We start from the raw sequence: 26,634 nt of genomic DNA, 5'->3' as shown, positions 1-26,634 counted from the left end.
CATATATCAATCATCAGGGGGGAACAAGGACTTCCCTGGCGATGAAAGAAGTGACCAAGATAATTCAATGGGTGGAGGATCACTCCTGCCACTTGTCTGCGATCCACATCCCAGGAGTGGAAAATTGGGAAGCGGATTTTCTGAGTCGTCAGACATTCCATCCGGGGGAGTGGGAACTCCATCCGGAAATCTTTGCCCAAATAACTCAATTATGGGGCATTCCAGACATCGATCTGATGGCGTCTCGTCAGAACTTCAAGGTTCCTTGCTACGGGTCCAGATCCAGGGATCCCAAGGCGACCCTAGTAGATGCACTAGTAGCACCTTGGACCTTCAACCTAGCTTATGTATTCCCACCGTTTCCTCTCATCCCCAGGCTGGTAGCCAGGATCAATCAGGAGAGGGCCTCGGTGATCTTGATAGCTCCTGCGTGGCCACGCAGGACTTGGTATGCAGACCTGGTCAATATGTCATCGGCTCCACCATGGAAGCTACCTTTGAGACAGGACCTTCTTGTTCAGGGTCCATTCGAACATCCGAATCTGGTTTCCCTCCAACTGACGGCTTGGAGATTGAACGCTTGATTTTATCAAAGCGTGGGTTTTCAGATTCTGTAATAGATACTCTGATTCAGGCTAGAAAGCCTGTAACTAGAAAAATTTACCATAAAATATGGAAAAAATATATCTGTTGGTGTGAATCTAAAGGATTCCCATGGAACAAGATAAAAATTCCTAAGATTCTATCCTTTCTACAAGAAGGTTTGGAGAAAGGATTATCTGCAAGTTCTCTGAAGGGACAGATCTCTGCTTTATCTGTTTTACTTCACAAAAGACTGGCAGCTGTGCCAGATGTTCAAGCATTTGTTCAGGCTCTGGTTAGGATCAAGCCTGTTTACAGACCTTTGACTCCTCCCTGGAGTCTAAATCTAGTTCTTTCAGTTCTTCAAGGGGTTCCGTTTGAACCCTTACATTCCGTAGATATTAAGTTATTATCTTGGAAAGTTTTGTTTTTGGTTGCAATTTCTTCTGCTAGAAGAGTTTCAGAGTTATCTGCTCTGCAGTGTTCTCCGCCCTATCTGGTGTTCCATGCAGATAAGGTGGTTTTGCGTACTAAGCCTGGTTTTCTTCCGAAAGTTGTTTCCAACAAAAATATTAACCAGGAGATAGTTGTACCTTCTTTGTGTCCGAATCCAGTTTCAAAGAAGGAACGTTTGTTACACAATTTGGACGTAGTCCGTGCTCTAAAATTCTATTTAGAGGCTACTAAAGATTTCAGACAAACATCTTCCTTGTTTGTTGTTTATTCTGGTAAAAGGAGAGGTCAAAAAGCGACTTCTACCTCTCTTTCCTTTTGGCTTAAAAGCATTATCCGATTGGCTTATGAGACTGCCAGACGGCAGCCTCCTGAAAGAATCACAGCTCACTCCACTAGGGCTGTGGCTTCCACATGGGCCTTCAAGAACGAGGCTTCTGTTGACCAGATATGTAAGGCAGCGACTTGGTCTTCACTGCACACTTTTGCCAAATTTTACAAATTTGATACTTTTGCTTCTTCGGAGGCTATTTTTGGGAGAAAGGTTTTGCAAGCCGTGGTGCCTTCCATTTAGGTGACCTGATTTGCTCCCTCCCTTCATCCGTGTCCTAAAGCTTTGGTATTGGTTCCCACAAGTAAGGATGACGCCGTGGACTGGACACACCAATGTTGGAGAAAACAGAATTTATGCTTACCTGATAAATTACTTTCTCCAACGGTGTGTCCGGTCCACGGCCCGCCCTGTTTTTTTAATCAGGTCTGATGAATTATTTTCTCTAACTACAGTCACCACGGTATCATATGGTTTCTCCTATATATATTTCCTCCTGTCCGTCGGTCGAATGACTGGGGTGGGCGGAGCCTAGGAGGGATCATGTGACCAGCTTTGCTGGGACTCTTTGCCATTTCCTGTTGGGGAAGAGAATATCCCACAAGTAAGGATGACGCCGTGGACCGGACACACCGTTGGAGAAAGTAATTTATCAGGTAAGCATAAATTCTGTTTTCTCATGATATATGTCTTCTCATAGTTTCTGGTGATACTGAACTGTGAGGCTACTTTCTCCTGACGTTTGACCTCTCTGAACTTCTGGTGATACTGAGCTGTCATGTTACTTTCTTTTGATGTATGAGCTATCAGAACTCTTGGTGATACTGAGCTGTAGGGTTAATTTATCCTGATGTATGTCCTCTCAGAGCTCCTGGTGATACTAGGCTGTCTGGTTTCTTTCTCCTGATGTATGACCTCTCAGAGCTCCTGGTGATACTGAGCTATGAAATTACTTTTGACTGATGTACGACCTGTCAGAGCTCCTGGTTATACTAAGCGGTCTGGTTTCTTTCTCCTGATGTATGACCTCTCAGAGCTCCTGGTGATACTGAGCTGTGAAATTACTTTCTTCTGATGTATGACCTCTCAGAGCTCCTGGTGATACTGAGCTGTGAGATTACTTTCTCCTGATGCATGACCTCTGAGAGCTCCTGGCAATACTGAGCTGTGGGATTACGTTCTTCTGATGTATGACCTATCAGAGCTCACAGTGATACTGAATTGTGAGTTTAATTTCTCCTAATGTATGACCTCTCAGAGCTCCTGGTGATACTGAGCTGTGAGATTACATTCTTCTGATGTATGACCTCTCAGAGCTCCTTGCGATACTTTTACTGTGGCGTTACTTTCTCCTGATGTATGACCTCTCAGAGCTCCTTATGATACTGAGCTGTTGGGTTACTTTCTCCTGATGTATGTCCTCTCAGAGCTCCTGGTGATACTGAGCTGTGAGGTTTTCTTTCTCCTTATGTATGACCTCTCAGAGCTCCTGTTGATACTGAGCTGTTAGGTTACTTTCTCCTGATGTATGTCCTCTCAGAGCTCCTGGTGATACTGAGCTGTGAGGTTTTCTTTCTCCTTATGTATGACCTCTCAGAGCTCCTGGTGATACTGAACTGTGTGGTTACTTTCTCCTGATGTATTAACTCTTAGAGCTCCTGGTGATACTGAGCTGTGAGGTTACTTTCTTCTGAAGTTTGACCTCTCAGAGCTCCTGGTGATACTGAACTTTGTGGTTATTCTCCTGATGTATGTCCTCTCAGAGCTCTTGGTGATACTGAGCTGTGAGGCTACTTTCTTCTGATGTATGACCTCTCATAGCTCCTGTTGATACTGAGCTGTAGGGTTACTTTCTCCTGATGTATGTCTTCTCAGAGCTCCTGGTGATACTGAGCTGTGAGATTAATTTATTCTGATGTATGACCTCTCAGAGCTCCTGGTGATACTAAGCTGCGAGATTACTTTCTCCTGATGTATGACCTCTCAGAGCTCCTGGTGATACTGAGCTGTGAGGTTACTTTCTCCTGATATATGACCTTTCAGAGCTCCTGGTGATACTGAGCTTTGAGGTTACTTTCTCCTGATGTATGTCCTGTCAGAGCTCCTGGTGATACTGAGCTGTGGGGTTACTTTCTCCTGATGTATGAACTGTCAGAGCTCCTGGTGATACTGAGCTGTGAGGTTACTTTCTCCTGATGTATGTCCTGTCAGAGCTCCTGGTGATACTGAGCTGTGGGGTTACTTTCTCCTGATGTATGAGCTATCAGAGCTCTTGGTGATACTGAGCTGTGAGGTTACTTTCTCCTGACCTATGACCTCTCAGAGCTCCTGATGATACTGAGCTGTGGGGTTACTTTCTCCTGATGTATGATCTCTCAGAGCTCCTGATGATACTGAGCTGTGAGGTTACTTTCTCCTGACCTATGACCTCTCAGAGCTGCTGGTACTTTGAGGTTGGTGGCCTCTGAACGAACAGATAGATCCACTGCCACTTATTATTATAGAACATTAGCCACATATTATATGTCATTATAATAGGTTCTTGGCTTTGTGTGAGGTCTGGTTGTGATTCAGCTAAACCCCAGAGTGTGAAATGTGCATGATGTCACGTTCACAGCCCTGATGCGCAGGCAGGAAAATGACGAAGCTCTTTCAAATGAAACCTGACATTGCAACAAACATCAAAGTCAGCGCACCCGGCAACAGAAAAGGCTGTAGACATACGGAACTTGTTGCAGTAAGTTTAATGTAATGCATAAACAACTTACATTACATTACAAGGCATGAAGTGTGTAGTGGCTGGCTTCACCAGTCAAAGTAAAAAAGGTCAGACGCGTTTCCTAGTGATTGTAACACATGTTCCTCAGTGACCATACTGAACACTCACTAAAGAGAGCCTTATATTGGGGCAGGAAATCCTCCCATTAAACTGCTGGTCCAATAGAAAAAGGACCTGGTACTGGCCACTAAAGTGGGTGTGTAGTTGGGAGAAATGTATTGTTAACCCATAACGATTCTCAGGTCATATATAATGAAATATAAATCAAATAAAGAAATAACATAACAAATATTTTAAGAATAATCAATAACCTGTGAACCTAAAAAGAAAAATTAAAACAATATAAAATAAAACAATAAGTAATCTATAGGAAGCAGTCTGTCAGTGAAATTTAAAGCGACAATGAGGTCATATAACCTAAAATGGGGCAAACTAATCTAAATGTCATTTTAATAATGTGTTATTATTGATCAACATATAGTTTAACATCCCACTCTGAATTTAAACCAACGGGCAAACGGGTATCCAAATGAAAAATCCAAAACACCTCTCTTTTGCTGAGGGTTAGGCCACGATTGCCTCCTCTCGGGTGTCTGGGAATCATCTGGTAGCCTGAAAAGTCAGCAAAGAACTATCAGAGTTATGATATCTTTTGAAGTGCAGGGATACTGGAGTAGTGGACTCTGGGTCCTCTATGGAACGTAAATGTTCCAAAAAACGGTCCTTCAAGGCACGGGTCGTTTGACCTACATATTGCCTGGAACATCCCTTGCACGTCAGAAGATAAATAACAAAACAAGAATTACAAGTCATATGTTCTCGAATCTGAAAAGATCTGTTGGTGGCAGTAGATACAAAACTGGTTCCAAAAGAAGCATAGGAACAAGACTTGCATCTCCTGCTGCCATACTTGAAAAATCCTGGTTTGATGGAAAGCCAGTTTTTTCTCTGTGGTAGTCTTGGCAACATGGATGGGGATAATAGATTCCCCAATGTTTGTGCCTTGCGTGACACGAAACATGTACCTTCTTTTAGTATACTCTTAAGACTCTCATCAGTGTTTAGAATGGGAAGTGCCTTACATATAATATCACATATTTTGCCATATTCCACACTGTATGCAGTAATGAATTTGAGCTTGTTTAATCTACTCTGTTTTTTAGAGGTATCAGACTGAAAAAGATCTTTTCTTTCCACCTGATCAACTTCTTTCTTGACCTCTTCAAGAGCTTTTTCAGAATACCCTCTTTCAATTAATCGAACAGTTAAGTCCTGTGAATGTTTCAAATACCTGGTAGAATTACTACAGTTACGTTTGACCCTTATATACTGGCTCTTGGGAATAGAATTAATAGTGTGTTTTGGATGGCACGACCGGGCATCTAGAATGGTATTGCCTGCGCTAGGTTTTCTGAACAATTCAATATCAATACTTGAATTCTCCAAATTGGAACATAATTCAATGTCCAAAAAAGGGATTGAAGATTTGTTGACCTCCATAGTGAATTGGAGATTCAAAGAATTGTCTTGAAGATAAAGCAGAAACTGTTCAAGAAGAGATTCTGGACCCTTCCAAATAAGTAGAATGTCGTCAATATAGTGACCGTAATAGTGAATGTATTGCCTGAAGGGGTTTCCATCTCCATAGACGTGGGACAGCTCCCACCAACCCATGTACAGGTTGGCATATGAGGGGGCAAACTTAGCCCCCATTGCCGTCCCACGCCTCTGGAGATAGTAACCCCCCTCAAACAAGAAAAAATTATGAGCTGTGAGGTTACTTTCTCCTGACCTATGTCCTGTCAGAACTCCTGGTGATACTGAGCTGTGGGGTTACTTTCCCCTGATGTATGACCTCTCAGAGCTCCTGGTTATACTGAGCTGTGGGGTTACTTTCTCCAGATGTATGATCTCTCAGAGCTCCTGGTGATACTGAGCTGTGAGGTTACTTTCTCCTGACCTATGTCCTGTCAGAACTCCTGGTGATACTGAGCTGTGGGGTTACTTTCTCCTGACCTATGACCTCTCAGAGCTGCTGGTACTTTGAGGTTGGTGGCCTCTGAACGAACAGATAGATCCACTGCCACTTATTATTATAGAACATCAGCCACATATTATATGTCATTATAATAGGTTCTTGGCTTTGTGTGAGGTCTGGTTGTGATTCAGCTAAACCCCAGAGTGTGAAATGTGCATGATGTCACGTTCACAGCCCTGATGCGCAGGCAGGAGAATGACGAAGCTCTTTCAAATGAAACCTGACATTGCATCTGATTATGGTTGATGAAACGGCAAAGAAAAAGGCAATCTCAGCCCGCAGGGAATTGATTTATTTCTCTCGCTGACTACAGCCCAATGTTTGCACTGAGAAAATGAGCCACCGTCTTGAACAATGTGTTGTTCTAAAATGAAAAAAAAAATTGAACTGAGTAGTGTTCCGACCTGTAAAAAACAGAGGGGGAGATGCTGTTTAGAAATATTTGCCCTATCTAGCTATTAACCCATATCCTCATTGCCTTAAATACCTAATCTTCTAGTTTTCAGATGTAGAATTGGATATGCTTCAGTTAGCAATAATCTTCAGATCTTACAGGATTTTACCCGAAATAACTAGTATATTCCTAATGCACAAGGAGCTAAAAAATATTGTCTTGTCTATAGCTATTTTAATGATGCAAACTCTACAGGTAAATGAAAATGTTTAGTAATAAAATTATGTTTGAATGGATCATTACATAATGCACACAGCTCACAAATCTATTGCTAATGTTTACACTGGACATAAAGGGAGATTAAACCCCAATTTTTTCTTTCATGATTCACATAGAGACAGTGGCGTATTTAGGTTTTGTGCTGCCCTAGGCACTCAAAATTCTGCTGCCCCCACCCTCACCCTCACCCCACCCCCCAGGTTTTAGACCTTTTTCAGCCATAATATTTTTTGGTCAGGTTGTACAAAAAAAAATAATTAATTAGATGTTTACCAGGGCTTGTATTCACTCAGGTGGGTTGATTTAAACCTAAATGCATATGCATGGTGAGAAAATAACTAATGCACATGTAGGGACACATTATATATATATATATATATATATATATATATATATATATATATATATATATATATATATATATATATATATATATATATATATATAGCAATTGCATGGCTCTAGGTGAAATCACAGCGTGGGGCCCCTACGTAAAACTAAAAATATATATAAAAAAAAAGGTATGATGCACTAAGCCAGACAAAGTATCAGATATACATACACACACACACATCCATACACAGATGCATAAACACACAGATACATACATACACAGGTCAGGTAGTCAGTTACACACACTGAGACAGGTACATGCAAACACACACAGGTACACACACATACATACACAGGTCAGGTAGTCAGGTACAAACACTGAGACAGGTACATGCAAACACACACAGGTACACACACATACATACAAACAAAGACAGATACACACACATACATGCAAACACACACAGGTACACACACATACATACAAACAAAGACAGATACACATACATACAAACAAAGACAGATACACACAAATACATGCAAACACACACAGGTACACACACATACATACAAACAAAGACAGATACACACACATACATACAAAGTACTGCTGACAAAATAGGAATAGGGCACACAGTGAACAGGTTAAAAAGGAGATCCACCTGTGATAGGGATATTTGCCAGTTGTAAAATGTACCTACTGATCGTAATAAATAATATATCCTTTAAAGGGACAGATTTATGTGGTTGCTATGCCCCTTCACAGAGAAAAAATATCATGTAGCATATCAGTCTGACCCTGCCCAATGACAGTCCAGCAACAAAATACTCCTTGCAGAGAAGAATTGCCTGGTATTTTGGTGCTGGACTGTCATTGGGCAGGGTCAGACTGATATGCTACAGGATATTTTTTCTCTGTGAAGGGGCATAGTGTGCTAAAAGAGTATGCACCCTGAGTGGCACCCAAAAATGAACAGGCGCGGAAGTTTTTCCAGCTTTTGTTCTGTCTCAGCTGAGTGCATCTCTCTCTTTTTATATTTATGCAAATTGCTCTTGGGTCTCCCTAAGAGTAAAAGGGGAAACCAGACGTGGACTCCTTGCACACATGCCCTTAGAGAGATGCGACTGCACCTCACTGACAAGGCCCACAGAAGGCTGAAACGATCGTCTGGGGTTGTTGTTTCTCTTGTTCAGAGAAGAATTGCCTGGTATTTTGGTGCTGGACTGTCATTGGGCAGGGTCAGACTGATATGCTACAGGATATTTTTTCTCTGTGAAGGGGCATAGTGTGCTAAAAGAGTATGCACCCTGAGTGGCACCCAAAAATGAACAGGCACGGAGGTTTTCCAGCTTTTGTTCTGTCTCAGCTGAGTGCATCTCTCTCTTTTTATATTATCTAATTTGCTTCATTCTTTATATATCCTTTATGTTAAGAAATAGCAATGCACATCTGTGTGCAGACACCAATCAGCAGCTACTGAGCCTATCTAGATATGCTTTTCAACAAAGTATATCAAGAGAATGAAGCTAATTAGATAATATAAGTAAATTAGAAAGTTGTTTAAAATTGCATTGTCTTTCTAAAACATGAAATAAAAAAATTGGGTTTCATGTCCCTTTAAGGCAGAGCCAGCCGCACTGCAAGGGAAGCAAGAACATTTTTGCAATACAGTGTTTGCAACAACACTATATGGCCAAAAGTATGTGGGCACCAGACCATCACACCTATATGCGCTTTGTTAGACATCCCATTCCAGAACCATGGGCATTATATTATATGGAGGCTTTCCCCTTTTGCTGCTATAACAACTGCTTTCCACAAGGCTTTTTAGTGTTCCTGTAGGAATTTGTGTCCCTTCAGCCAAAAGAACACTTGTGAGACACTGACTTTGGACAAGAAGGTCTGGCGCGCAAACAGAGTTCCAGTTAATCCCAGAGGTGTTCGCTGGGGTTGATATCAGGGTTCTGTGTAGGCCACTCGAGTTCCTCCACATCAAACTTGTCAGACCAGGTCTTCATGAACCTTACTTTGTCCACACGGGCACATTTGTGCTGGAACAGGAAAGGGCCTTTGCTAAACTGTTGCACAAAGTTAGCCCCCAATAGTCTAAAATGTCTTTGTATCCTGTAGCATTATAATGACCCTTCACTGGAACTAAGTGTTCTTGCCCAAACCCCCGAAAAACAACACCAAACCATCATCTCTCCTCCACCAAACGTTACTGTATTCGCTATACATTTTGTTAGGTAGCATTCTACTGGAATCTCCAACACCCAGATTTTTCCATCAGATTGGCAGATAGTGAAGCATGATTCATCACTCTAGAGATCACATTTCCTCTGCTCCAGAGTCCAGTGGCGCTGTGCTTTACACAACTCCAGACGATGCTCGGCATTGCTTATGTTGTGAGGCTTGTGTACAACTGCTCAGTCATAGAAACCCATTTGATGAAGCTCCCAATGCACAATTCTTGCGGTTATGTTGCTTCCAGAGGCAGTTTGGAACTCTATTCTAAGTGCTGCAATAGATGATTGGCAGTTTTTATGCTCTACATTATTCAGCAATTGGCAGCCCCACTCTGTGAGTTTGAGTGGTCTACCACTTATTGGCTGTGCTGCTGTTGCTCCTAGATTCTTCTGCTTCACAATAATAGCACAGTAGACGGGTGCAGAAATTTCACAAACTAACGTGTGGCAAAGGTGGCATCATATGACAGTGGCACATTTAAAGAGACATAATATTAATATACTAACTCACATGAAAGGGGTGCAGCATAACTGTAAAAAGCTGACAAGAAAATATCACCTAAACATCTCTATGTAAAAAAGAAAGATATTTTTACATAACAATTCCTTCAGCTCACCAGAGTAAGGCTTACACTGGGTGCTTGATTCCTAGTGCTGTTGGGACTGCCCGCATTTATAACCCCCCCCCCCCCCCCGGAGTTCCTGACTCTGGGTTAACAAACCAGATTTCTAACGCTGGTTATATTCCTACCTGGTTGGACAATGGAAGAGTTCCAGTGCATACTTCAGCAGATCCTATGCGCTATGCTAGATGAGGCATTTCAACCCCAACACACATCTGGCTATGGTAAGGAAAAGAGCGTCTACTACATACCTCCAACGATGGATGCCAAAATTTGTCCTGTCTCGATCACGGGCCAGGGGACCTCTGACCTGATGCTCCGGCCGCAACCTGTTTTCTCTGAGCTACAGGATGTTGAAGTTGAGCGTCGACCGACTTTACTGGCAATCGTGGTATCTGGCATTTTGGACAGTGCCCAACACCTCAAGAGAGCCCAACAGCTGGTGCGGCCGAAAGAACTGATGCAGATACAAGTAGGAATCCAGAGCCTTGATCCACAACAATACTTATCCCCACTTCTGCAAGCGAACAGCTCTGTTACAGTCACACTGCAGGCCAGGCTTACGAAGTCACCCAGCCTGCCATACTGTCTATCTAGTTGCTACTGGAGAGATTAGCAGACAAGCGGTCAATGACCATGGGAGACTTAACCTTAATTCCTTGGGGACATCACTGCCAAATGCTTTTATCTAGAGATGTGGAATTGGCTAAATTGCTGAGCTGAGAAAGTCACTATATGATAAGTCATAGATATATAGTTAATCGCTTAAAGGGACAGTCAAGTCCAAAAAAACTTTCATGTTTCAAATAGGGCATGTTATTTTAAACAACTTTCCAATTTACTTTTATCACCAATTTTGCTTTGTTCTCTTGGTATTCTTAGTTGAAAGCTAAACCTAGGAGGTTCATATGCTAATTGAAGGCCGCCTCTAATCTAAATGCATTTTGATAGTTTTTCATCACTAGAGGGCATTAGTTCACGTGTTTCATATAGATAACATTGAGCTCTTGCACGTGAATTTAACATGGAGACAGCTCTGATTGGCTAAAATGCAAGTCTGTCAAAAGCACAGAAATGATAGTGCAGTCTGCTGAGGCTTAGATACAAGGTAATTACAGAGGTAAAACATGTATAATTATAACTGTGTTGGTTATGAAAAACTGGGGAATTGGTATTTAAGGGATTATCTATCTTTTAAAACAACAAAAATTCTGGTGTTGACTGTCCCTTTAAGTATTTATTCTGAGCTGGTTTTTTTTTTTTTTTTTTCTGTTATGTTCCCGATGTCACTGTATTATTTGTGTATTATATAGTATGTCCTTTATGTACAGACTTCTTTATACAAACATATTCTGCCTATTAGTTTGACCCTTTAGCATCATGTATGAATTTTCTCTCATGGAGCACATACTCCTCCCATCGCACCATAATACAACCTAAATATCCCCTAATAACGGTGTCTGAGCCTGATGGAAATGGGAATTTGTTATCAAGGGTTGTCGCATGTAAAATATGTAACTACCTTTATGTGTCCGGTTCACTTAGTCTTAGCATATCAAGACTCAGTGTCTAGGAATGTCTATTTACAAATCTATTTTTGTAAGAAAGTTTGACTGATAGATACTATCAGTACTCTTATCTACCTAGACCTTCCTGTCTCTCCCACAAGCTTTTGTTGCTTGGCTGGTTTTGTTTGGTATCTCAGTGATATTATAATTACTTCTTTGAGATGATTTACAACTGGTATAGGTACATGAGAAATTTATATTTGCAATGACTCTAGATCATAAGGGCATATATACTATAGTTGCTATAATGTTAAGATCTTCTTCCTCACGCCATCTTGCCGTCCCGCCAGCGGCAGAGGTGACATGGCAGCTGTGCACTAACAATTAAGGGGTCTTCCACGCTTGACATGTGCTTATTAGAGTTTGATATCTTAGTCACGTAAGGCTATGGAACACACATATTTATAAGAGACAGAAAATCAACCTCTTACATCTACCGTAAACAACTATACCTATTGACCTAATAGGGTTAGATACTATAAAGTGAGACATATACACTGCTAATAAAGATGATGAACACACGACCAATATTGTAGGACTGTCACCTCTGCCACCATGAATGTGATTGCCTATAGTGAACAAACTGGGCGCATTATGTAAAGCGGCTTATAACTAGCACCATTTATCCCACTAATTTATATATGCTACTACACCCAATCTTACCATAGACCATAAACCTCTTATGTACATCCCTTTATATTTTACATAAAGAGCGTCCAAGAGTGGCCCTATAGATTTTACCCCAACAACAACAAAAAAACTGAGGCTCATTGGATGTGACCCATGAGTGGTCACTTATGTGTCAAAGTCACCTTCTATTAGTTTGTGATTTCAATTTTTTATATGAGGTCCAAATGTGGCCTCCTGTGGTTTCAGAAGGTTTGGATAATAAATAGCATGATATTTCCAGGATGTTTATTGCAAATATTTTTCTTTGCTCCACTTTATCTATATTGCCGGAAACAGGTTTATGTTGTACCTTTGATAAATGTGGAAGATGTAAACTGTATAATATGTTTATGTAACTGCACTTCGTTCAGTATTATGCTATGTAATTAAATTTCGCCTCAATATAAAAAAATAAATAAAAAATAAGGCTTAAGTTTAATATCCATAGCGCAGTGGGCGCCTTTTCTGCTGTGGCCAATTAGGAATGGTTATAAATGGCTTACTAGAGTGTGAGGAATACAGCTGTGTCTGCACGTCCCATGTTTAACATGAATTGGAAAGCTCACAATATTCAGAATTCAATTACAGGAAAGGAGAACAAAATAAATTATTAAAGTATATTGCAAAGTTGTTTTACTGCATGTAATTAAACTGTTTATATTATTGTCCCAGCCAGTGGCCTGAAGGGGGTAATTTTCCTGAAGCCAGGGGCGTATTATGGCCTAGGCCAACAAGGCCGGTGCCTATTGCGACAGATTTAGCACTTTTAGCACCCACTGTAGGGAACGGCAGCTGAATAAACAAACTAGGTATGGGCCAGCCCTGAACCCTACATATCCCTCCGTAAGCAGTGCTAACTTTTACTGCTTCCGCTTCTGGATACTGGAGCAGGATGCAGGCGTGGGTAGATAGGTTAGTTGGCGGCTTTTTAGGAGCAGCTCAGCACGTTGGAATTAAAGGTAAGACTCTGTCTCCATAAAATAAGGGCCCATGCAGTGTGCAGTGCTCCCCATGACTGCCTCTTGTGGACTCCAATAACAACAGATTGGGCGGGTACCCGGAAACAGAGCCTCAGCCAACTAAGGAGAGTAGGAGACCCGCAGGTGTAGCACAAAGCGCCTCCTGTCACATCACCGCCACAGAGCTTACTCTGAGCGGTCTGAGCCACGCTAGACAGACCAATGCCTCAGGTAAGGCAAACTCTTTTCGGCAAGCTCTTTCTTGCCACCCCTTGTTAGTACAGCAAAAAGTGTTGCTCTCCATGTGGTTGGTAATGGTCAGTCCCCTTGTGCTTAATAGACATCGTAGCTCTGCCTCATGAGAGCACTGAGCTCTGCGTCTAATCACACATTACAGGTAGCCCTCAGTTTACGCCAGGGTTAGGTTCCAGGAGGAATGGTTGTAAATCGAAACCGTTGTAAATTGAAACCCAGTTTATAATGTAAGTCAATGGGAAGTGAGGGAGTTAGGTTCCAGGCCCCTCTCAAAATTGTCATAAGTAACACCTAATACATTATTTTTAAAGCTTTTAAATGAAGACTTTAAATGCTAAACAGCATTATAAACCTAAAAATATAGATTGTATCATCATCATCAAACTAAATGTAATGAACAAAAACATTTGCTAAACATCACCTAATTAAATAATCACACAACAGACTGTATCATCAAACTAAGTTTAATGAACAAAAACTTATTTCTCTTGTAAGGTGTATCCAGTCCACGGGTTCATCCATTACTTATGGGATATTCTCCTTCCCAACAGGAAGTTGCAAGAGGACACCCACAGCAGAGCTGTCTATATAGCTCCTCCCCTAACTGCCACCCCCAGTCATTCTCTTGCAACTCTCGACAGGATAGGAAGTATAAGAGATATGTGGTGACTTAGTGTAGTTTTTACCTTCAATCAAGAGTTTGTTATTTTTAAACGGTACCGGCGTCATACTGTTTTACTCCCAGGCAGAAATTAGAAGAAGAATCTGCCTGGAGGTTGATGATCTTAGCGGTTTGTAACTAAGGTCCATTGCTGTTCTCACGCATAACTGAAGAGTATGGGAAAACTTCAGTTGGGGGAACGTTTTGCAGATTACCTGGTTTGAGGTATGTTCAGTATATTTATTTCTAGAGAGATGATATCTAGAAAATGCTGACAGAGCCTTGTATAATTGAGGTAAGCCTGATGCAGTGAATTAACAACGACTGGGATCATGCTTACAAAAAAGGGTAATATTCATGTTAATACTCATATTTCTTAGTGACAAAACGTTTGCATGTTATATAGAAAGAACGTTTTTTCTCTGAGGGTGATAAATCGTTTTTTGGGGCCTAGTTTCCACATGGCTAGTCAGATACTCCTAGGAGTATTTTCTTAAGGCCTTCTGACATCAAGTGCATGGTGGGAGGGGCCTATTTTCGCGCTCTAGATGCGCAGTTCTTATTCATACTGAGACATCCAGCTTCCCTAAAGGAGTCCTCTGGCATCTGAGGACCACTATAGAGGGCTTATTTCTTCCCTAAATCGTATTTGAGAGCAGGTAGGAGCCACAGCAGAACTGTGGCAAGGTGTTTAACTGTTTATTAACGTTTTTTAACGTTTTTCAAATCCGGTTTGGGGCCTAAAGGGTTAATCATCCATTTGCAAGTGGGTGCAATGCTGCTTTAGTCCCTTATACACACTGTAAAAATTTTGAAGAGTTTACTACTTTTTAACACTGTTTTGCAGTTTATGTGATAGTTTTTTTCTCTTAAAGGCACAGTACCGTTTTTGTTTAATTGCTGTTTCACATTTATTAAAGTGTTTTCCAAGCTTGCTGGTCTCATTACTAGTCTGTTAAACATGTCTGACATAGAGGAAACTCCTTGTTCAATATGTTTAGAAGCCATTGTGGAACCCCCTCTTAGAAAGTGTACCAAATGTACTGAAATTTCTATAAATTATAAAGACCATATTATGGCATTTAAAGATTTATCACCAAAGGTTTCTCAGACTGACAAAAGGGAGGTTATGCCATCTAGCTCTCCCCACGTGTCAGAACCTATAACTCCCGCTCAAGTGACGCCAAGTACATCTAGCGCGTCCAATGCGTTTACCTTACAAGACATGGCGGCAGTTATGACTAATACCCTCACAGAGGTATTGTCCAAACTGCCAGGGTTACAAGGAAAGCGAGACAGCTCTGGGGCTAGAACAAATACAAAGCTTTCTGACGCTTTAGTAGCTATGTCCAATATACCCTCACAATGCTCTGAAGCCGCGGAAAGGGAGTTGCTATCTGAGGGTGAGATTTCAGATTCAGGGAAGACGTTACTTCAGTCCGATTCTGAAATGACAGCCTTTAAATTTAAGCTTGAACACCTCCGCTTATTGCTCAGGTAGGTTTTAGCGACTCTGGATGACTGTGACCCCATTGTAGTTACAGAGAAATTGTGTAAAATGGACAAATACTTTGCAGTGTCTGTTTACACTGATGTCTTTCCAGTCTCTAAGAGGTTCTCGGAAATTATTACTAAGGAGTGGGATAGACCAGGTGTTCCGTTCTCTCCCCCTCCTGCTTTTAAAAAGAGGTTTCCCATAGATATCGCTATACGGGACTCGTGGCAGACAGTCCCTAAGGTGGAGGGTGCTGTTTCTACCCTAGCTAAGCGTACAACTATCCCTGTCGAGGACAGTTGTGCTTTCTTAGATCCTATGGATAAAAAATTGGAGGGTCTCCTTAAGAAAATTTTTATCTATCAAGGTTTTATTCTTCAGCCTCTTGCATGCATTGCCCCAGTTACTGCTGCAGCAGCTTTTTGTTTCGAGTCTCTTGAGGAGGCTCTACAGGTGGAGACCCCGTTAGATGATATTTTAGACTCAAGTTAGCTAATTCCTTTATTTCTGACACCGTTTTTCATCTAACCAAACTAACGGCTAAGAATTCAGGTTTTGCCATTCTGGCGCGCAGGGCGCTATGGCTTAAGTCCTGGTCAGCAGACGTTACTTCAAAGTCTAAGCTTCTTAACATCCCCTTCAAAGGACAGACCCTATTCGGGCCGGGCCTGAAGGAGATCATTTCTGATATTACTGGAGGAAAAGGTCACGCCCTTCCTCAGGATAGGTCCAATAAATTAAGGACCAAACAGAATAATTTTCGTTCCTTTCGAAACTTCAAGAGTGGCGCAGCTTCAGCTTCCTCTAATGCAAAACAAGAGGGAAATTTCGCCCAGTCCAAACCAGTCTGGAGACCGAACCAGGCTTGGAACAAGGGGAAGCAGGCCAAAAAACCTGCTGCCGCCTCTAAGACAGCATGAAGGAGTAGCCCCCGATCCAGGACCGGATCTAGTAGGGGGCAGACTTTCTCTCTTCGCCTAGGTTTGGGCAAGAGACGTCCAGGATCCCTGGGCATTAGAGATTGTTTCCCAGGGATATCTTCTGGACTTCAAAGCTTCATCTCCAAAGGGGAGATTTCATCTCTCACAATTATCTGTAAACCAGATAAAGAGAGAGGCATTCTTACGTTGTGTTCAAGACCTACTGGTTATGGGAGTGATCCACCCAGTTCCAAGGGAGGAACAGGGGCAGGGCTTCTATTCAAATCTGTTTATAGTTCCCAAAAAAGAGGGAACTTTCAGACCAATCTTGGATCTCAAGATCCTAAACAAATTTCTCAGGGTCCCATCCCAAGATGGAGACTATCCGAACCATCCTCCCTATGATCCAGGAGGGTCAATATATGACTACCGTGGACTTAAAGGATGCTTATCCCCACATTCCGATTCACAGAGATCATCATCAGTTCGCCTTCTTAGACAGGCATTACCAGTTTGTGGCTCTTCCCTTTGGGTTAGCCAGGGCACCAAGAATCTTTACGAAGGTTCTAGGGTCCCTACTGGCGGTTCTAAGGCCACGGGGCATAGCGGTGGCTCCTTACCTAGATGACATTCTGATACAGGCGTCGACTTTTCAAATCGCCAAGTCCCATACGGACATTGTTCTGGCCTTTCTGAGGTCTCATGGGTGGAAGGTGAACGAAGAAAAGAGTTCTCTCTCCCCTCTCACAAGAGTTTCCTTCGTAGGAACACTGATAGATTCAGTAGAAATGAAAATTTTTCTGACAGAGGTCAGGTTATCAAAGCTTCTAACTTCCTGCCGTGCTCTTCATTCCACTTCTCGGCCGTCAGTGGCTCAGTGTATGGAAGTAATCGGCCTAATGGTAGCGGCAATGGGCATTCTGTTTGCCCGCCTACATCTCAGACCACTGCAACTTTGCATGCTCAATCAGTGGAATGGGGACTACACAGATTTGTCCCCTCTGCTAAATATGGATCAAGAGACCAGGGATTCTCTTCTCTGGTGGTTATCTCGAGTCCATCTGTCCAGGGGAATGAGTTTCCGCAGGCCAGAGTGGACTATAGTGACGACAGATGCCAGCCTTCTGGGCTGGGGCGCAGTTTGGAACTCCCTGAAGGCTCAGGGTTCGTGGACTCAGGAGGAAGCCCTCCTTCCGATAAACATTCTGGAACTGAGAGCAATATTCAATACTCTTCAGGCTTGGCCTCAACTAGCTGCAGTCAGGTTTATCAGATTTCAGTCGGACAATATCACGACTGTAGCCTATATCAACCATCAGGGGGGAACAAGAAGTCCCCTGGCAATGTTGGAGGTTTCAAAGATAATTCTATGGGCAGAGGTTCACTCTTGCCATCTCTCAGCTATCCATATCCCAGGAGTAGAGAACTGGGAGGCGGATTTTCTAAGTCGGCAGACTTTTCATCCGGGGGAGTGGGAGCTCCAACCAGAGGTATTTTCCCAGCTGATTCAACTATGGGGCAAACCAGAACTGGATCTGATGTCGTCTCGTCAGAACGCCAAGCTTCCTTGTTATGGGTCCAGGTCAAGGGATCCCCAGGCAGCGCTGATAGATTCTCTAGCAGTGCCCTGGTCCTTCAGCCTGGCTTATGTGTTCCCACCATTTCCTCTCCTCCCTTGTCTGATTGCCAAGATCAGGCAGGAGAGAGCTTCAGTGATTTTGATAGCACCTGTGTGGCCACGCAGGACTTGGTATGCAGATCTGGTGGACATGTCATCCTTTTCACCTTTGACTCTGCCGCTGAGGCAGGACCTTCTACTCCAAGGTCCATTCAAACATCCAAATCTAATTTCTCTGCGTCTGACTGCTTGGAGATTGAACGCTTGATTTTATCAAAATGTGGTTTCTCCGAGTCGGTCATTGATACCTTAATTCAGGCTCGAAAGCCTGTCACCAGGAAAATCTATCATAAGATATGGTGTAAATATCTTCATTGGTGTGAATCCAAGGGTTACTAATGGAGTAAAGTCAGGATTCCTAGGATATTATCCTTTCTCCAATTTCTCCAAGAAGGATTGGAGAAGGGATTGTCAGCTAGTTCCTTAATGGGACAGATTTCTGCTGTCTATTCTTCTGCACAAGCGTCTGGCAGATGTTCCAGACGTTCAGGCGTTTTGTCAGGCTTTAGTTAGAATCAAGTCTGTGTTTAAACCTGTTTCCCCGCCATGGAGTTTAAATTTAGATCTTAAAGTTCTTCAAGGGGTTCCATTTGAACCTCTGCATTCCATAGATATCAAGCTTTTATCTTGGAAAGTTCTGTTTTTGGTAGCTATCTCTTCGGCTCGAAGAGTTTCAGAGTTATCTGCCTTACAGTGTGATTCCCCTTATCTGATCTTCCATGCAGATAAGGTAGTTTTGCGTACCAAACCTGGGTTTCTTCCTAAGGTGAAATCTAATAATAATATCAATCAGGAGATTGTTGTTCCGTCACTGTGTCCTAATCCTTCTTCAAAGAAGGAACGTCTATTACACAATCTTGACGTGGTTCGTGCTTTAAAGTTTTATTTACATGCTACTAAGGATTTTCGTCAAACATCTGCATTGTTTGTTGTCTACTCTGGACAGAGGAGAGGCCAAAAGGCTTTGGCATCTTCTCTTTCTTTTTGGCTGAGAAGCATAATCCGTTTAGCTTATGAGACTGCTGGCCAGCAGCCTCCTGAAAGAATTGCAGCTCATTCCACTAGAGCGGTAGCTTCCACATGGGCTTTTAAAAATGAGGCCTCTGTTGAACAGATTTGTAAGGCGGCGACTTGGTCTTCGCTTCATACTTTTTCTAAATTCTACAAATTTGATACTTTTGCTTCCTCGGAGGTTATTTTTGGGAGAAAGGTCTTGCAGGCAGTGGTGCCTTCCGTTTAAGTTCCTGCCTTGTCCCTCCCTTCATCCGTGTCCTAAAGCTTTGGTATTGGTATCCCACAAGTAATGGATGAACCCGTGGACTGGATACACCTTACAAGAGAAAACAAAATTGATGCTTACCTGATAAATTTCTTTCTCTTGTGGTGTATCCAGTCCACGGCCCGCCCTGTCACTTTAAGGCAGGTGTTTTTTATTTTTAAACTACAGTCACCACTGCACCCTATAGTTTCTCCTTTTTTCTTGCTTGTCTTCGGTCGAATGACTGGGGGTGGCAGTTAGGGGAGGAGCTATATAGACAGCTCTGCTGTGGGTGTCCTCTTGCAACTTCCTGTTGGGAAGGAGAATATCCCACAAGTAATGGATGAACCTGTGGACTGGATACACCACAAGAGAAAGAAATTTATCAGGTAAGCATAAATTTTGTTTTTTACTTGCAATGTTCTGCAATCAGTTCTCTGCATTGTTAGCATGTTAGATAATATTGGGTCTGCACCTATTGTATGCATTTCAATCTTCTGTGATTAATAGGCAGTTAGGCACCCTCACCTGAAGCTGCTGGACAGGAAGATAATAGGGAAGTGAGTGCTAAATCTTGTTGCTCGATAGATCTGGTCTGATCTGTGTACACAGATCCATTTAAGGCTGTTAAGTTGCATAAATTTGCTGTAAAACAAGCGGATAGCTCCACCTACTGGCTATTTTAATTAGTGCATTGTTTTCCAAAAGCTTTTCAATAGCATTCACATGACTGAAAAAAAAGGTTGTTATTCTGAAATGGCGCAAATTGAACCAGCGTAAACCGAGGGCCACCTGTATTCTGTTGTTGCCTGTTATTGCTACGGTTTAGGTGGAGCAGCTTTTTATTTTTTTATCACATTGTACCACGTAAATGACTGAGCCGAACTTAGTAAACCTGTGGGGGTTTTTTCCGTACAAGCTCTGTGCTAGGTACAATTTTATTTAGTACTTAGTGCCTGATAGCAACCACATAAATCTGTCCCTTTAAAGGATATATTTTTTATTACGATCAGTAGGTACATTTTACAACTGGCAAATATCCCTATCGCAGGTGGATCTCCTTTTTAACCTGTTCACTGTGTGCCCTATTCCTATTTTGTCAGCAGTACTTTGTATGTACCTGTGTGTATCTGTCTTTGTATGTATGTGTGTGTACCTGTGTGTGTTTGCATGTACCTGTGTGTATCTGTCTTTGTTTGTATGTATGTGTGTGTACCTGTGTGTGTTTGCATGTACCTGTGTGTATCTGTCTTTGTTTGTATGTATGTGTGTGTATCTGTGTGTGTTTGCATGTACCTGTGTGTGTTTCTCTTGTAAGATGTATCGAGTCCACGGATTCATCCTTTACTTGTGGGATATTATCCTTCCCAACAGGAAGTGGCAAAGAGAGCACACAGCAGAGCTGTCCATATAGCTCCCCCTCTAGCTCCACCCCCAGTCATTCTCTTTGCCGGCTCTAAGCAATCGGAAGGGTAAAGTGAATGTGGTGTTAGAATTGTAGTTTTTATTTTCTACAAGCAAGAGTTTGTTATTTTAAATGGTACCGGTGTGTACTAGCGATATTCAACGCTCTTCAGGCATGGCCTCAACTAGCTGCGACCAAATTCATCAGATTTCAGTCGGACAACATCACGACTGTAGCTTACGTCAATTATCAAGGGGGAACAAGGAGTTCCCTAGCAATGACGGAGGTAACCAAAATAATCTGGTGGGCGGAGGATCACTCCTGCCATTTCTCAGCAATTCACATCCCAGGAGTAGACAACTGGGAGGCAGATTTTCTAAGTCGTCAGACTTTTCACCCAGGGGAGTGGGAACTCCACCCGGAGGTATTTGCCCAGCTGACTCAGCTATAGGGCACTCCAGAATTGGATCTGATGGCGTCCCGTCAGAACACCGAACTTCCTCTTTACGGGTCCAGGTCCCAGGATCCCCAGGCGGTGCTGATAGATGCTCTAGCAGCGCCTTGGTCCTTCAATCTAGCCTATGCTTTTCCACCGTTTCCTCTCCTCCCTCGTCTGGTTGCCAGAATCAAGCAGGAGAGGGCTTTGGTGGTTCTGATAGCGCCTGCGTGGCCACGCAGGACCTGGTATGCAGACCTAGTGAACATGTCATCTGTTCCACCATGGACACTACCAGTGAGGCAGGACCTTCTAATACAAGGCCCTTTCAAGCATCCAAATCTGATTTCTCTGCGTCTGACTGCTTGGAGATTGAACGCCTAATTCTATCAAATAGTGGTTTCTCTGAGTCGGTTATTGATACCCTGATTCAGGCTAGAAAGCCTGTCACCAGGAAAATCTACCATAAGATTTGGCGAAAATATCTTTTTTGGTGTGAATCCAAAGGTTACTCATGGAGTTAGATTAGTATTCCCAGGATATTGTCTTTTCTCCAAGAAGGATTGGAGAAAAGATTATCAGCTAGTTCCTTAAAAGAACAGATATCTGCTTTGTCTATTCTTTTACACAAACGTCTGGCAGAGGTACCAGACGTTCAAACATTTAGTCAGGCTTTAGTCAGAATCAAGCCTGTTTATAGACCTGTGGCTCCGCCATGGAGTCTGAATTTAGTTCTTTCAGTTCTGCAAGGGGTTCCGTTTGAACCTTTACATTCCATAGATATTAAGCTTTTATCTTGGAAAGTTTTGTTTTTGGTAGCTATCTCTTCTGCTCGAAGAGTATCAGAGTTATCTGCTTTACAGTGTGATTCACCTTACCTGGTTTTCCATGCAGATAAGGTAGTTTTGCGTACCAAACCCGGTTTTCTTCCTAAGGTTGTGTATAATAAGAATATTAACCAGAAAATTGTTGTTCCTTCTCTGTGTCCTAATCCTTTTTCGAATAAGGAACGTCTGTTTCACAATCTTGATGTGGTTCGTGCTTTAAAGTTTTATTTACAAGCCACTAAGGATTTCAGACAAACACCTTCATTGTTTGTTATCTATTCTGGTAAGAGGAGAGGTCAGAAGGCGACTGCTACCTCTCTTTCCTTTTGGCTGAAAAGCATCATCCGTTTGGCCTATGAGACTGCTTGCCAGCAGCCTCCCGAAACAATTACTGCTCATTCTACCAGAGCAGTGGCTTCCACATGGGCTTTTAAAAATGAGGCTTCTGTTGAACAGATTTGTAAGGCAGCGACTTGGTCTTCACTGCATACTTTTTCCAAATTTTACAAATTCAATACTTTTGCTTCTTCGGAGGCTATTTTTGGGAGAAAGGTTTTACAAGCAGTGGTGCCTTCCGTTTAAGGTACCTGTCTTGTTCCCTCCCTTCATCCATGTCCTAAAGCTTTGGTATTGGTATCCCACAAGTAAAGGATGAATCCGTGGACTCGATACATCTTACAAGAGAAAACAGAATTTATGCTTACCTGATAAATTACTTTCTCTTGTAATGTATCGAGTCCACGGCCCGCCCTGGCTATGAAGTCAGGTAGTGTTTTTGTTTAAACTACAGTCACCACTGCACTTTATGGTTTCTCCTTTTTCTTCCTAACCTTCGGTCGAATGACTGGGGGGTGGAGCTAGAGGGGGAGCTATATGGACAGCTCTGCTGTGTGCTCTCTTTGCCACTTCCTGTTGGGAAGGAGAATATCCCACAAGTAAAGGATGAATCCGTGGTCTCGATACATCACAAGAGAAAGTAATTTATCAGGTAAGCATAAATTGTTTTTCATGTACCTGTCTCAGTGTGTGTGTACCTGACTACCTGACCTGTGTATTTATGTATCTGTGTAATGGATGTGTGTGTATGTATATCTGATAGTTTGTCTGGCTTAGTGCATCATACATTTTATTTATATATATATATTTTTAGTTCTACGTAGGGGCCCCACGCTGTGGTTTCGCCTAGAGCCATGCAATTGCTAGGGGTTTTGTATTTTAATTTCACATGGTTACTTAGTACTGACTGTCTCATATATATATATATATATATATATATATATATATATATATATATATATATATATATATATATATATATATATATATATATATAATGTGTCCCTACATATGCATTAGTTATTTTCTCACCCTGCATATGCATTTAGGTTTAAATCAACCCACCTGAGTGAATACAAGCCCTGGTAAACATCTAATTAAAAATCAGGCAGAATAGGAATAACCTCTTCCATCCTAAACCAGTGATGGACTTATTGCAAGTACACATTGCACACATAAGCTGTATATAATACTGATACAAAACAACAAATTACTTTGTTAGGGGTAAAATCTTAATGTAACTTTGTATATTCCAATGTAATCATTTTGATTTTGTGCTTTGGTTGCCGCATCTTCTTTCTATACAAAATCATCCACCGTGTAATATTTTCTGATCAAGCAGTGCTATTGATTTCCAATCACACGTTGCTATCATTGTGTGATCCAGCACACAGCCAGCTACAGCATTACTCAGCCCTCTGGCATTGCAGGAGTTATCACCTTGTTCAGCTGAATCAGAAGTCTTCAGCCAGAGTTGGATGAGGACGATGGAATCTGAGTCAGCGCATTGTGTCAGTGTATAATGGATGATTAGCTGCAGACAGGTGATGCGGCACACAGCAGAATGTCTCAGCTCTTCCTTGCTGCCACCTTTACAGCTCACCCTGCTGACATGTTGATTTATAGATCAGCAGCTCTTCCCTAATGAGAACTGCCACTGTGGGTCACTGGAGCCCCCTGCCGAATAGACCCCATCACTGACAGGAGAGGGAATGAATAATGGTTCAGCGCTTAGCGCTGGGAATTTAATGCTGCTCCGTCTCCTAGGAAGGTGCTATGTAATTAAAGAACAAAACGGAGAATGCAAATATTCCTGTCTCTACAGAATTCTTACTTTATGGTGCAGTTGTGGTTAAATAAGTTTAAATAAAATAATCTAATTGTGCAATATTTTCCATCTCAGTGTGCTTGTCCTTAAAGGGACATTGTACACTAGATTTTTCTTTGCATAAATGTTTTGTAGATGATCCATTTATATAGCCCATCTGGGAGTGGTTTTGTAACAATGTATAGTTTTGCTTTTTTTTTAGGAACATTGTGCTGATTTGCCAAGCCCCAAAGTGTCAGATGTATACTGAAGTCTACAGACTGTCTTTTCATATGCCAATCAGCTGTCTTCAATTTTCAGCGTCAGAACATACGCCCACTTGTCACGGCCGGAAGCAAGATTCCCCTCTTTAAAATCCGCTGCTCAATGTCTCATGATGACCGATGTTTACGGTACAACAATACCGTATAATACACATGGAGTCACATCCACTAGTCAACACATATCATATATGTGAGAACCCTCACGGCTCCGTCCGTGAGAGGCAGCATCTGTTCCAAACTTCCGGTCCTGCAATGTAATACACATTTGCTCGTTGTCATAGTCGCAAATGCCCCACCTCTTGCGGGTACATCACCGGTCTAATACAATTTCTGTGACCAATTTCCAGTACGAAATTATGGCAGTATGGTGTAATACACATTGGATCCTGATGTGTTATGGATCACATATGTCCCGCGTATTGCGGGTACACCGCTGTCAGAATGCTATGACTTCCATCAAGGATTAGTAAGAGGTTCATCTTCCACAGAATACACAGTATAGCAGCAGCATGTGGGGGGTGACGTTACTCATTGTTTAGAGATATATAGCTAGTATATAGCAACACATAAGCCAGAAAAAGAAGAAAAAAAAGTAAAAAATGATGAATATAGAAAAAGTTAAGAACATAGTAGGAGCTGGGTCCATGAGTAAATCCCATATCATACAGTTATGAAATAGTCCCACAGTGAGGATGATGACACTAATGTTTAAATAGGATCATATTGTCCAATGAATGGCCCAAAGTCCAATTTTATGTTGAGACCCTTAGGGGACACTGTATCCAACATGTAAATCCACCTGGACTCCAATCTTAGTAGCATTTTATTTCGGTCTCCCCCCCTCTTAGGGGTCAGGTAGGTGATCAATTATCATACATCGTAGGCTAGAGATATTGTGTTTGTGTGTGGCGAAGTGCCTGGCAACTGGGAGGCCTAATTGTTTTGTTGTACTCCGCCTTTGTTTATAGTGCTGCGGAATCTGTTGGCGCTCTACAAATAACCAATAATAAAAATAATAATGTGTGTGTGTCTGTATGTATATTTGTTTTTATATATGTGTGTGTGTGTCAGCATTCTTTAATTGCTCCAAACATAACAAAATTGTAAAATACAGATCACAGCAAGTGCTTGGGGCCATATAATAAATGTGATTGCGATCAATAAAAGGTATTCAGCATCAATTTAAGGATTTTTTTTATGGAAAGTTTGAGTTTTTTGTCTCTTTAAATGACTAACAAGGCTAATAATAGTAAATACATAAAGTACAGACAGTAGTTTATGAGCTCACCGGATGCACTAAAAACGCATTAACATTTGGGATCCAGTGGGCTATAGATAATATAAACATGAGGCTGCTTTATAGTCTACAGTGAAACAACCATTGCTTTTCAGTAAGAACCGCACGTCATCTCTATAAGTTTGCTGACTTTAGTCTCAGTATGGCTGATGCAAGCAGAAATCATGAATGTGTAAGATGCTAAGTGTAATGACTTGTGTTTAGGTTTGATGCCTGATTCTGGTTATCTGTACTTCTTACAATGTCATTTGGTTTTCTTTTGCCTTTCAGAGCACTGTCATTGTGGAGAAGACTGTGCAGGACCTAATGAATTTAATGCGGGATCTCAGTGCGTATTCTGATCAGTTCCTGAACATGGTGTGTGTCAAACTACAGGAATATAAGGACACCTGCAGTGCAGCATTCAGGTAGACACCTCCGCTGACTGAGCAGAACAATTATTGTCACTTCCAGCTAGGAAAGTTAGGAAGCAGTGGCGTATATTGTTTTAGTCTTGCCCCAGGAAAGCTGGTGCTATTAGACTGCTCCAAATGCCGACAATTGTAGCTTATATTTGTATTTGTCACTACCAGGCACACACAGTACTGGTGTTAGTAGGGTTAGATTATAGTCACAATTAATATTTATTTTATAAAATGATAACCGATAACATGTGGGATATAATTCCCGTCAGTAGAAGGAGGTCAAAAACCCACACAAGAGCTTCAATTCTCTCCCACC

The 26,634-nt window shown here is 41.9% G+C and overlaps 1 protein-coding gene across 1 annotated transcript in view; it reads left to right on the top strand.

Annotated features, from left to right (window-relative positions):
• The window catches only part of EXOC4 (exocyst complex component 4), a 1,163,948-nt gene that overhangs the window by 898,554 nt on the left and 238,760 nt on the right, over nucleotides 1-26,634 (top strand). Inside the window, exon 12 of the mRNA XM_053716390.1 lies at nucleotides 26,185-26,321. Coding sequence (XP_053572365.1) covers nucleotides 26,185-26,321 — 137 coding nt within the window. The remainder of the gene's footprint in view (nucleotides 1-26,184; nucleotides 26,322-26,634) is intronic.

Source organism: Bombina bombina, chromosome 6 (assembly GCF_027579735.1).
Source record: "Bombina bombina isolate aBomBom1 chromosome 6, aBomBom1.pri, whole genome shotgun sequence".
Taxonomy (NCBI): Eukaryota; Metazoa; Chordata; class Amphibia; order Anura; family Bombinatoridae; genus Bombina; species Bombina bombina.
This window is presented reverse-complemented; position numbering and strand designations above follow the sequence as displayed.